Here is a 14,097-nt window from a genome sequence, read left to right on the forward strand (position 1 = left end):
AAGTTTACTCACAGCTTCTGAATTATCGATGAAAGGATCGGTTTCATCATAGCCATAACCTATATCAATCAGATCCTGAACACGGTCCTTCCGATGCTTGTGCGTCTTTCCACCCTGCAAAATAATATTTTAAAATTTTGAATCTCTATTAGTGCTAACCATAGTGAGATTAAGTCAAATGGGTCTTTAATTCCAAATTAAAAAGGAGCATTTTTGAGAATGCTTCAAGATTGGCCTAACACTAAAGCAGAAGACCATTTCACTTGTTCAAAGAGAGCTGACAGCTATATTAGAGTCCATATAGTCCACAATCATTCAAAAAATACAGGTGTAAAAATTTATACTAGATATTTAAGAACATCTAATATAAATTTTCACACCTGTATTTTTTGTATGATTGTGGACTATAATGCAGCAGTAATCTCTCCCAAGATTAACAACCCAAAAAACATAATCACCAAATAATGATGTAATATCAACACTGTTCCCTGTAAAAATTACAGGGACTGCACAGAGCTCTAATGGAGCTGCATGGGGGCAACTCTGGAGTTCTTGGTGATGACATCATCACCAAGCTCCACAACAGCATAAAGGAAACTGGCCAGGGCTCCGATTCTGGTGACATGGCTCAGTGGGACCACTGAATATTACTCTATAGATCTTTAACCTATGAAAGAGTATGACATGTTAGGGGTTAAGGTCAGAGAAACTAGTTCTAAAAAGTTAAACTTCCCATTTAATAAGGACTTGAATACTCTAGTACACTGTTTAGAATCAGATATAAATTTGGTATGATACATTAATCTCACATTGAGAACTTGCAAGATAATTCTGTTGCAGATAAGATTCCAACAGTTTCAGCCTAAATGAAAAATTCAGCATAACAGAAAAGATTACAGCACAACCATGATGAGTACAGATGTTTTTAGGAAAACTATACTGAGATGGACACAAGTTGCAGGATAGATACTATACAATCGGAAAATGATTCTTGGACATCATTTACCCTAATAAATGTTTCTAAGAAGTCCTCCATATAACTGTTAGTCTGGTTGAAAATCAGATAGAAAAACAGCGGCACATTTCACCTGCATATCAGTGAAGTCTAATGCTATATGAGAATATATTCTTTGTCTGCTGCTTATAAGATTTACTACGGGAATTGTCATTTACATTTTTTATGGTAGTTACCCAACCTGGAAAACTGGTTACAGCTTTTTCCCCCCTGAAACATTTTGCTTCCAATGTATAGCAAAATGTTAAATATTCTGCAAATTGATATACAAACACATTGTTGCTTACACATGCTTTCCCCATTTCTCTTAGATCAGATGATTGTCTAGACCATAACACACAAGTATAGTTATGCAACTTCCACAATTCCACAGTTGAAGTTATGCAACTCCAACAACTTGTTATAAAGTTTATTAGAGGATCAAAATATTGAATAAATTTATTCCCCAAAGGAGAAGCTGAATTCACAGAAACTGACAGATACCATTAATTAAGGATTAACATGCAATAAACTATCTGGATTTGTGAGTGAGTAATGGACAGCAACACTAGGTTCCAGGAAGACAGACTTGAGGTTTCAAGCTTCCCAGCCACTGGGGACATCACATATAGTACTCAGGGTATGGTCTGTACAGGTTGAGCCTCATTATTTGCAGTGGGTTCCATTCCAAGCACTCATGTGGATGGCAAAAAAATGCACTATAGCAAATCAATTTAAAAAACAAAGTTTCTTTGCTCTGGTGATTTAAAAACAGCCTTCCTGACCTTTGCGATGCAAGGTAAGACTCATTAAGAAGAAAATCCATCAATCAGTCCTCCTCCAAAGGCTTCACTCAGCCCCTCCCTTTACCAATGCAAAGTGATCACCTTTCTTTCACTGCTCGGGGAAGGGTGGGGTCTCCTGGAGAGAGAAGGATTGATGGATTGTCAGCCAGCTGCCCCCACTCTCTCTCTCATTAAGGAGGCTATTGTTAAAGGACTATTCAGTTTTTTAAACTGATTTTAAAGGGATGCATTTTTCCCCTTCTCCAGGGATCAGCACATTCCTTCTCATTTGCAGTGGCCATTTGTGTTGAGTCAAATCTGTGTGTAAAAAATCCGTGTATAAATAGGCTGGACCTGTATTAATATATGCACTACACTTTTTACACACTGAATATTGGCCCTGCTACAACTTCCCTCCTCATATGATGTCAATGTAACATTCCCTCCACAAGCATATCACTGTTATGCTAAGCAAGATACAACCCACCAGACTGCTAACAATCTAGGTCTCCCAGCAGTCCACCTTTGTAGTATGCATTAGCCCATCTTCTTCCAGGCCCCTATGCATGGCTTCATACCTGTACAACCACACAGCCATTGTATTATGGTTAGGGAAGAGAGAATCCCTAGGTGCTCTGAAACTTTGTTTTCCTTGAATGGTCCTATTCTCAGCACAGATGCAGTAGACCCAATGTGGGGGTTTCACTAGAGTTCTGAGGCATTCTTTCTCATCTTGCTCTCAAGATATCAGGATTACAGTCAAAATCTCCTTTGTAATAATGTGCCACCATGAACAATGTCTGAAAAAAGTGGATTCCATTCATAAGGATTTAGCTGTCAAGTGATATCAGTGATAACACTTTTAAAACATCAAGATGCACACCTGTAGCAAGAGCAACTGTTACTCACATATTTTGCTTCAAACTTCTTAGCCAGCATTTCTACTTCCTGCTGCTGACGCTCTTCATCATTAAAGGGGTCTTCAGGGAGAGTGGATTTTTTCTGAAAAGAGAAAAATCTTTAAGTTATATTGTCACTATTATAGGAAATATGCAATACACAAATGAGGAAACAAATCGCTATCACTGTGCTGTTTTGATAATTGCAGCTTTGGCCAGGAAGCAGCATCTACGTTACAAATTTGGTTTAACATCTCACATATCGTTACTAGGAAACTTACTTTGAAGAAGTGGTTCTTGCGCATCACAGACCCTTTGAGAGTCTGTTGAGAGTGAAAGACCCCTTTCTCCATGAAAATGCATTAACACACAATAATTTTTTGTGTTCAGTTCAGACGTGAAGCCTATCCATGAATCTAGATCAAGAACCCCAGCTTTAAAGTAAATCCCAATGGAATTATTGCCTTCAGATGTATGTATAACATCAAGGTGTCAGCATAACTAAGAACCCTTCCCAACTCTGTACACAGCAGCTCAAGGACACATGTTAAAAGCAGCCTAGAATGTTAAACAAGGGAGTGATCTAGTTATGCTAATATAATACCAGTATCAAGAAAATAAGGTATTTCCACTTCATTATTAAACTTTGTCAACATGAGATTTTTTTTAAAAACAGTCCAGCATTCATTTACATTCTATAACATAGCTACAGAAACAAAATTCTATAAATGACTTTTTGACCTACTTTTTGTTGAAAAGCAGTACATAAATATTACCATAATAAACTCTCACAAAGGCTCAAGAAAGTATATTTTTAAAACTATGCAGCAATATATTCTTTTCAGTTTGCAGTTTATGTCTTAAAGGGAACACAAGAAGTTGTCTTCTATAGAGTCAGTCCACTGGTTCATCCACATCAGTACTGTCTTGTACCAGCAGCAGCTCATCAGGGTTTCAGTCAGAGATTTCTTCCTGCCGTATCTGGTGATTCCAGGGATTGAACTTGGGACCTCTACTGAGCTACAGTCCCTCTCTAATTTCTTAGACTTAAGAAAGTTGCACAATCTAAAATAATTTCTCTACAAATTGAGGTAGACAAGTGTGAAACAGCAAGTCACTCTGCTCTGAAGTGTTTTATGACCAATCATAGAACAGATAACCCAACATATTTTGAATTATACAACTATTATTTCTAAGGGTAAACATTCATATAATCCTTCTATTGGTACTAATCACTGTTACTGGAAGGAAGCAGAAACCAGCAGAATCCTTAGTCACCAACACTTCTATAGAAATTCACAACCAACTTCTTGCTATGATTAGCCCATTGTGCTATGAGCAGTTTTCTAAAAGGGGAACGAATAATTTTGATGAGTACTTGGGAAACTGTTTGATATATTTTCAGGTATTTAAGCTTTTGATATATTTAAATCTTATTTTACAATACTGAAATTAGATTATGTAAAGGAAAAAAGGCAGGAAGATAGATTAAGCTGGGCCTAGGGAAATTAACATTATACAGGAATATCATGGAAGCTTGTTCTCTCAGAACAGGACAGGGGTAAGTTGTGAATCTCATGTGCGTCCATGCGTATGTGCACAAAGAGAATATAGGTTGGTTGGCAACCTTCAGTCTTGAAAGTCTATGGTATAAGCCTACAGCACCCAGTATTCCCAAGCGGTCTCCCACCCCAGTACTAACCAGGCAAGATCGGGCATGTCCATTTTTGCCTGGCCCACAAAGTTTACACATTTGGTTCCTGTTGCAGTGGGACAGATTACTATAGGTAGGGAATGGGGCTATTAAATGCAGAAGCAACAGTTTATTCTGGCCAACATAATGGCCTGTGGGGGTGGTAGTGTGCTGCAGAGTGAGAAGACTAACTGCAGGGCACAGTCATTCACCCATTTTGTTTTTTAAATAGAGAAGATATGTAGTCCACAATGAGCTGAAATTTTCCAAACAATTACAAGACATAAGAAGTTTTATTGCATGACAAAACATGACAAGGATAGCTTGTATGGTACAACAAAGGGATACTAAGTCTTATTAATATCTGAATGGTGCCTGCATAGCTAGGGAAGGGAAGAGAAAGAACCTTAGTGCAGCCATAGGTACTAGTCAACATATATATATGAAATACAGGAAATCATATTTTACACAGATCTCCAAACAGTAACAAAGACACTTGTTGGATTGCGATCTCATGTTTTCATAGAATTGAAGTTGAGGTGTAAGCAATGGCAAAATGAGATTTCCCCACAAAAAAATTGCTACCTTGGAGAAAAATGTTTGCTCAGTAAACAATCACTAGATGAAAACTCTGGATATCACACAACAGATGCATAATTGTGCCACCATTGCAAATACAGAGTTATCTGGAGTAGTCTTAAATATGCAGACTAATATCCTATGTGGCATTCCTAAACATTGCAGCTATTTGCAGACTCTTATTCTTTACCAAAAATCAATGGGAATTATTTTCAGTTCAAAATCATCAAGCTGGACTGTGAGCCATAATTCTAAAAGAAGCCAGGCTTTCCCCCATGAAGTAACAATTTTAATTCTAGTTCTGTAAAGCAGGCAGAACAAGTTGAGCTACAAAACTGAGATGATGAGTCAGGTATATTACTGATTAATCAAGGTAAGATCCCCTTCCTACAAACTGAATGGTAGTCATCTTAATATTCTGTCAGGTTTCATCTTGTATGCAACACACATGCAATAAACACTTCTTATTTGAATGTTAAGTTCTTTGCAAGATACCAAAATTAGTAATAGACAACCTAATACTCAATCCTACAGCCTAAAACATATGTGGAAAAGTCTTGCTAAAATATTCAGGTTAATTCTAAATACCAATAGAAAGTATATCTTTGCTATATTTATAAATAGAGAAGCTCCTTTATCACTTGTACTATCAACAGGCTTTAGGAATTTCTCTCCTGAGTTGCATTCAGACCCATCCGTTATAGCAAGATGGTTGCTATGTTCTTCAACTTATTGTGCAATACTAGATTTCTAGGACACAGCTGCAGGGAAACTCCTTGTAAGTGTAGGAGGCAAAGTTATTTACAAACTAAACAGCTCTCTGCAGTAATCTGTCACAGCGGCTTCTGTAAATAAAATGAATGCTGAATTCCACTTCCTTAGAATTAAATAAATATGTTGTAGGTCAACGGCTTTCACTGTCTCCTGGAAAAATTCAGTGTTTGGACCTAGCAACATCTGGCATTTGTGAGGGCCTAAACTTTTGAAGTTTGCTAACCAAGCCTGAGACCACCACCATTTTTGTATTGGGCCCAGGACAATGACCAAGAGATCAATTCCATGCATTGGCAGAGGCAAAAGTGTGAGGGATAAGCCCAGGTACACCTAGGAAGAGACAAGAAAAACAAAAACCAAGTTCATGAAGGTAGGCAAATGCAGCATGGTTTTCTGGCTGCTTAGTTCCCTTTCCTAGTGGGACAGAAACTCAGGTGAATGGATTAAAAGTAGCAAGCCTACCCTGTTTTGTTTTTTTTAGTTGCAATACTGTAATAAGCAGCTCTTAACTCGGTTGGTAGTTTGAGCCAGTGTGGTACAACAGATAAGGGTGCTGGATTTGGATCATGGTAGACTTGGGTTCAAAATCCTGTAGCTCACTGGATAGAGCTTGGGCCACTCATTGTTTCTCAGCCTAAATAACTACACAGAAGCTATTGCAAGGATAAAATGGGAATTAATCTGTTTCATCAATATTCCTACAGGAAGAAAGGAAAAAACACTCTTTTTTTCTTCCTTAACATTCTCATTTATAACTACTTAACAGATTCCCACTTTTGGTAAGTAAGCATTCATTAAGGATACTACACTAAAAATGAAAAGCTACCAGTCAACATCTACATGATGCAATTCCATGAATGCAAGGATAATGGAACTATTTACATATCAACAGCCTCCTACTGCAGTTGCTGTAATTTCAGCATTGTAGGCAAGGAGGGTAAATTCACACGAATTCAAAAGAATCCACTGTCTGGAAGTAGCATGTGGTCATTAGGACAGGTAGCCACTGACAGTCCTGTCCTCCATGAATTTGACCAGTCACTTTTTACAGCCATCCAAACTATTGGCCATCACCACATTATGTAGCAACAAATTCCAGAAGAATTATGTGTTTTGTGAAGTAGCTTCTTTGGTCCACCCTAAACTCCTGCCAATTGGTTTTGTTGCATTGGTTCTAGTATCATCAGAGAGGGGGAAAAACCTCTCTGTACGCCATGCATAATTATACAAGTCTCAAACATGACCCCTCCCCAGTTAAAAAGCTCTCAAAGTTGTTGCATTTCCTCATTAAGAAGATGGTCCATGCTTCTAACCATTTAGGCATGCTGTATCTTTAAAAAACTTGCAATATTCACACAAACACATGTTTTTTGGCAAGGCATCCAAGTGAAACATATGCAAAAAACGGTTTCAGTGCTGCAATTTAATCTGTTTTCTGTAAGCTTGAATTATTTTTTAAAAAACTAGTTGTTGGACACACTTCATAATACAGTGGGCTATACCTGTAAAAATTGCATAAACCATCCTTAGTACCTGTAAAAGAGTAAACTGAAAGAACCTGGAAAGAGTGGCTTGTCCTTTCTAGTAATGGAATGCACACAGAATAGTACAAGATAATTTTGGAAACAGCAATAGAATGAACAAACACAGTAGTCAATCAGCATTCAAGAGTTACCACATCTCATACCTTTAGTAATACTTCCTGAAAGCATTTGTACTCCTGACTTCTTTACTCAAAGAATGAAGTCTATGCAAACAGTATAACTTAACATAGAAATTTAGATCTCTACAGTTTCATTTTCCTTTCCACTGTAGACACTCAACATAAAAGGGACTGGGTGAAATTCCGTTTCACAGAGGAACTACATAAACTCACAATTTTTAGGGATTTGATTATAATATCACCCCTAGAGTTTATTATTCTAGACCAGTGGTTCCCAAACTGGTGGGTCATGACCCGCCAGCCAGGGAAGCACTTGTTCCTGCCCCTTTAAGGGTGGGAGGAAGGAAAAGCAACAATGCAATTCCCAAGATCATACTACTGCCAGGGGGGTTTCACCTTACCCGAAGGAGTGTTGGCCTCCAGGGGGTGTGTCTGTGTATGTGTGTAGGGGAGCCCTGTAGATGCCTCTGCAGGGCTCCCCAATCTTCTGTTAACAGTTTAAAAAAGCAATTAAAACCACTTCCAGTTTTCAATCAAAAACAGGAAGTGGTTCTAAATTGCTTTTTTTCACTTTTACAGAGGCTTGGAGAGCTCTCCAAAGGCATCTGCAGGGCTCCCCACACCCCCCCCCCCCGTAGGCCAGCACTCCCTCAAGTAAGGTGGAAACACCCCCTCCTGCAACAGCGCAATCCTGGGGATTGCATTGATGCCATTGCCCCTCCCCACACACACTTACGTTGCTCCCAACTTCTTTGTAGGAATTTGGGAAGTACTGTTCTAGACCAGTGATTCTCAAACTTTTAACAATGGGATCCCATTTTTAGAATGTGAATTTGTCAGGACCCACTGGAAGTGACATCATCAAGCAGGAAAATTTTTAACTGCAATCCTACCCAAGAGTAAGTCCCATTTACTATCATATACACAATAACCTGTTAAAAGAACAGATCTGTAACATTTCCCCAAATACAGTCACATATCATGGTAGCATCAAGTCTAAAATATTAAAAATAAATATCAAAATGAATGAGGACCCACCTGAAATTGGCTCATGACCCACCTAGTGGGTCCTGACCCACAGTTTGAGAAACCGATCTAGACTATTACTCAATCTGGTGTAGCAACTAAAATACTTCACAGATAATATACAGCAAAGTGTAAATTAGCTATTTAAATAGCTTAAATTTGACTTTAGTTACACAATTCCATGATATTTATGCTGGCTATTCAATCTATTATTGCTGTCTGTATTATATGCAACTTTTTCACTCAGTATTTCCACCAACTACTCTGAAATCTTTCCACCAGTGCTGAAAGAGATCTTGGGATTCTGTTCCCTTCTAAAGTTCAGAAAAGAGCAGAATCCAAAATATTTTAAAGGACCAGTCTGTCATATATGAGAGCTCTACATTTTTTTTTAGGTTATTCTCAAGTCTCTGTTTCTCTTTCTTAGCAAGGCAGCTTCCCAGATCCATGGCCAACCTTCCACACCACTACCTGACCAAACTCAGTCAAACATGAAATGCAAGATTAGAACTGGTGATATAGCAATGCTAAGCTAATTAATCCTATGTGGCAACAACAACAAAAAATTGAACCCAAGGCCTTCTGGGAAGGTACCAACGCCTGTTATAAACTCTAACTGAGCCTATCTAATCTCCCCTTGAAGTTTCTCTGCTGAATAATTGATAGAAAGATAAAACTTTATTTTGGTCACAGACCAGCTCAAAAATTGAATAACTGTTACCTAACATTTGCAGCAGAAAGCCCAGGTGAGCCAAAATATTATCCCAATAGTTTCTGTCATTTCTGAGATCAGATTTGTGTCAGATTTATCTTTTTGGAAAGAGAACCATTTGTCCCATGCAAGCACTAGACCACACTGCAGACTGAGAATACCATATATCATATGGTACCAGAACCACCTTTCAGAGCGCGATACCATAGTCTTTCGAGACTGAAGGTTGCCAACATGATGATTGAAAGTTGACCATGGAATGAGCTCCCAATCATGTGGCTCACATTACTGGGCCCTGTATTGACACTGCCCTCGTAGATATGGGGTCTTAACATAGATAATTAACACTTATAATTAGCACTTATATGAGGTTATCACCAATTGTGTTTTGTCACCATGTTAGCATGCATACTATTAAGCTTGATGCAAGACTAAGCGACTTTCATTTCCTCCCATCCCGTCACTCCTAAATTCAATTTCTTTTTGCTATGCCTGTATGTGCTCACGCTCATGCACCCCAGCCTACTTAGATTTCATTTAATGCATCTAATGAAGTAGACTGTACAGTAAGAGTATGCTACAATAAGGTTGTTGATCTTTAAGTTGCCACAATGCTCCTTATTGATTTTGGTGCTACGAACTAGCACAGCTACTGCTGTAGAACTTTGAAGAAAACTAAAATCCATTGGTGAAGATCACTCTGTTAACAGCAACAATAAAGTAAATGGCCTCAACAGATTGACTTCCTTTGACTGCAAACCACACATTTTCAGTCTGACAGCAATTTACAACCAGTTTTGGCAAACTGGCCCCTCTCACAAATCTGCACCAGCTTTGTTCTGCCTCTTCTAAGAGGATATCCTCCTCTTGGGAAGCTCCTCTTAGAGAACACCCTCTAAGATTCTGATTGAAACACAATCTGAAGTGTGCGAACCACTGCCTATAAAGAGGTACAGTACCAGCCCTCCCGATGTTGATTCTCTGCACCACCATCTGAACCAGCTGGACATTACACTATGCAGTCTGCAAGGTGTACTGAATGAATGTTCCAGACAGCCAAACAAATACCCACAAAGAAGCAGAATTCTCATCTGTATAGGAGAAAATCGTTCTAGAGCTACTAGAACTGAGACAAGAATATCTCCCTCCCACCCAGCAGGCCCTAATCCTGAACTTCTTTCTCTCCCTCCCTTATACACAGAAGGCAAGGGACAACAATTCTCTCATCTGACTGGAGGAGATCAGTGTTTTTCAAGGTCTGACCTTTGCCATACCACTTTGCACAGCCCAACTATTTGGAACCACCAGAAGTAACTGGCAATGACATCATCTCCAGTTACTTCTGGGTTGGGAGGCCAGATCAACACGACAAACACCCATAAGAGGCTTGGGGTGCACGGGAGGGCTTTGGCGAGCATGCTTTGGAGCTGTGCAGGCCGAGGCCAGCCTCCTACCGCTGTCTACTGCATCCTGGCATCAGCACAGGCAGCAGGTGTCCTGCGGGCACCACCACACACCTCAAGCACCACCGGTGGTGCCAGCAGGGTTGGTTGAGAACCACCAGAGGGACTGACTCAGAGGGCCTTCAGGGGCATCCCAGGAGCAGAGCTATCACCTGGGGGTGCAGACACCACCTGCCCCAGCGCCAGGGCTGGTCCCCCGGCCCCCACTCCCCTGGCCACGGACGGTGCTGGAGGAGAGGAGAGGAGCGGGGCAGTGGGGGGCGCAGATCCCGTACCCGAGGCTCGCCACACAGCAGCAGCTCGGGGTAGCTGAACTCCACGCAGCTCTCCTCGGTGGGGTCCTTCAGCACCAGCTCCAGGCGGACCGTCTGCCTCGGCGGCGGGGGCCGCGGCGGCGGCGGCGACTCCTGGCGGCTGCTCTCGCGCGGGGACTGCTGGTGAGGCGGTGGGGGCAGCAGCAGCTCCGGCCTGGGGGGCTCCCTCTGAGGAAGAGGCGGCGGCGGGGGCGGCCTCGGGGGCTGGGGACAGGGCAGCGGCTCCGCCCGGGCGACGTCGTGGTGCGGCGGCTCCGGCAGCCTGAGGGCCTCGCGCGCCGGCGCCGGCGGCGGCTCCGCCTCGCGACCCACTCCGGGCTCCGGCGCCTCGCCTTCGCGTCGCCTCACGGGTGACAGACTAATGAACGGCACCCGGCGCGGCTCCGCCATCGTCCGGCCCCTCCGGCGCCGCCCTCAGCCCCTCCACCCCCCTCCACGGGTCAGAGCGGCTCCCTCCCCACTAGGCTCTCCTCGCCGCTAACGCCGCCGCCATCTTGGAGCCCCCCCACGTAAATAGAAGCAGGCCACTGGGCGCGCATGCGTAGCACAGGCGCCACGGACGCACCGTCGCGCGTCAGCGTTGTTATTGCTCAGGATCCCCGCACGTCACCGCGCCGCGCCCACGCCCGCAGTTGCCTTGGCAATACGCACGCTCCCCCACGGGTCGCTTTTTAAAGGGCCCGGGAAAGACCGCCCCCTCGGAATGCTGGAGGTGGGCTGTCCCAGATCGAGCCCTCCGCTCTTGGCTCGCGCCGGACGCCTGCGAGCCGGAGGAGGGGCGCGCGCAGGGCCGCTGCTGACAGGTCAGCCCAAGGGCCGCTGGGGAAGGGTTGCAGGCTCCTGGCTAGCAAGGCTGCAAGCCCAGCCACTTCCCGGGGAGTAAGCCCACTGACTCTAATGGGACTTAGTCCTGAGTAGACATGCGTGGGCTGAAACTCTAAGGCTGCAAGCCTGTACACACCTGGGAGTAAGCCTCATTGACTACAGTGGGACTTGCTTCTGAGTAGGTAGGTACAGGATGGGGCTCTTGGTCTTCTATTGAGTCTGCCTGACATCCTTGATGCAGGAGGTGTCAGCCTGGGGTGCTCTCCTGAAGTTTTGTTTTGAAATATTATTTTCAAAGAACCCACAAGTACGTGTAATGAATGGGTTGCTCTGTCTGTCTAGGATCACATTTAGCAGAGGTGAAATTCAAATTGAGGAAAGCCTGATTTACACCTTCATCTCTTAGCCACCTTGTAGCCATTAAGGGTTTTAAAGTTATTTAAATTTGGACCCCAGTATCTGCTTTCATCCATCGTAAGTCAAATGCATGGATACTGGGGTCTGACTGTACCTAAAAGATGCAGAATTAACAATACTGAAGTGTTAACTGTTTTTGCTACAAAAAAAAAGTGGGTGGAGATAGTTATTCAAAAATTAATGATTTTTAATTGCCATGATCTTGGGTGTTTTTAATGTTTTAATTGCTTTTATTGTATTTTTGTTACCTGTTATTTGCCGCCTTGAGTCCTCTTTGGTGTGGAAGAAAGATGAGATACACGTACCATAAATAAATAAGGCAAGCTGGAAGCATAAGTCTTCAAGTTCCCTTTACCTTTTTCATGTTGATAATAAAATTTTATTTGTAATATTGGAGGCAAATAGTGGAGGCAAGCTATTTTTATCTTTAACTATATGTTTCTAATTTTATGCTGATTCTATTCCATCATGTTAAAGCTCTGTATTTAAGAAAGAATTCACAATGCATGACAATTCAATATTCATTAGTCAAGTACACAACTTGGAGGATGAGTTTACTGTACTTTTGTAAAGGAGAAACATACTGTACAGTGAGACACAGTTGGCTCACCTCTAATGTGCAATAGGCTTGTGCAAATTCAAATCTACATGCTCTGCCCCCCCCCCAGGACAGAGAAAAATTAACAGTTTAAATAGTACAGGCAACTCTACCCACTATTCCACTTAGGCTGCAATCCTAACCACACTTTCCTGAGAGTAAGCCCCATTGAACAAAATAGGACTTCTGAGTAGACCTGGTTAGGACTGTGCACTTACTCTGTTTATGATCCTGAGCAAGTCTGAAACAGGAGAACGAAGCTGCTATCCACTGTATCCCTTGACTGTGCATTTAGTTTTTTTTAAGGGATAGTACATACTGTATGTGTTGGCTTTAAGAAAGCTTCAGCTGTATGAAATTTTGATTTTACATGCTGGCCTTGGAACATAACTCTTGCAAAAGATGTGGGCTGACACTATTTACTTTTTAAGTGTTTATTTTTTTAGGCGTTTATTCTACCTTAGCTTTTAAACCTAGGACAGGTTACAAACATTTTTTAAAAAGTTCAATAGTGTGAAAATCATTTTGAGCTATCTATATAAAAACTGTACAAGTATGTACAGCATATTCTACAGTATGTTTTAATACATGTTGTTCTGCTTTCACAATTTCAATTTATCTTTTAAGAATTAACAAATGGTATTCCCTGAAAGGAACTCTCCTTTTTTCTCAAAGTGCTAACATGCATTTTCAAGAGCAAGGTAAAGTAACCTAGAAGACATCTTTCAGTCTAACTGTAGAGGCCCTGAACCTACAGTTGCTTAATGACTTACAGCCCAATCCTATCCACTCTTTCCTGGGAATAAGCCCCTCTGACTCTAATGGGACTTACTTCTGAGTAGACATGCATAGGATTGGGCTTAGACTGCAATCCTAACCACACTTTCCTGAGAGTAAGCCCCACTGAACAAAATAGGACTTACTTCTGAGTAGACCTGGTTAGGATTTTGCCCTTAGATTAGTCAAAAGGCAATGCTTGTGGAACCAGAGGAAGACATGAATAGTTATAACACAACTATAAGGAGACTGTTCTCCTCTTCCCATGTGCTTTGGGCCACAGAAGTTAAAAGCACATATGAGGTCACCGTCTTCATATCATGCTCTCTAGTGTTTTGTTCTACAGACAAAACACTATCAGAGCGCGATACCATAGTCTTTCGAGACTGAAGGTTGCCAATACAAAAAAGTGTTTTGTTATGATTCAGAAAAATCTTTCTAATGGTCAACAGTTTTGCTGTAATATGCTAAATGTAATCCCTGAACTAAATGTAATCATGTTCTGCTGTGGAAACTGGTACAAGAGAGGTTAAGGCTCATCTGGATAGTCCAGTTCTCAAAAGTGCCTCATTAGTACA

General features: G+C 41.7%; 1 protein-coding gene across 1 annotated transcript in view; it reads right to left on the bottom strand.

Moving 5' to 3' along the window:
- UBN2 (ubinuclein 2) overlaps positions 1-11,292 on the bottom strand; it is a 68,265-nt gene extending 56,973 nt beyond the window's left edge. Inside the window, exons 1-3 of the mRNA XM_066633372.1 lie at positions 10,864-11,292; positions 2,689-2,781; positions 13-114 (exon numbers count right to left, since the gene is read on the bottom strand). Of these exons, the coding sequence (XP_066489469.1) occupies positions 13-114; positions 2,689-2,781; positions 10,864-11,292 (624 nt within the window). The remainder of the gene's footprint in view (positions 1-12; positions 115-2,688; positions 2,782-10,863) is intronic.
- Between the last annotated feature and the right edge of the window lie 2,805 nt (positions 11,293-14,097).

The sequence above is a fragment of the Tiliqua scincoides genome, chromosome 7, assembly GCF_035046505.1.
Source record: "Tiliqua scincoides isolate rTilSci1 chromosome 7, rTilSci1.hap2, whole genome shotgun sequence".
NCBI lineage: Eukaryota > Metazoa > Chordata > Lepidosauria > Squamata > Scincidae > Tiliqua > Tiliqua scincoides.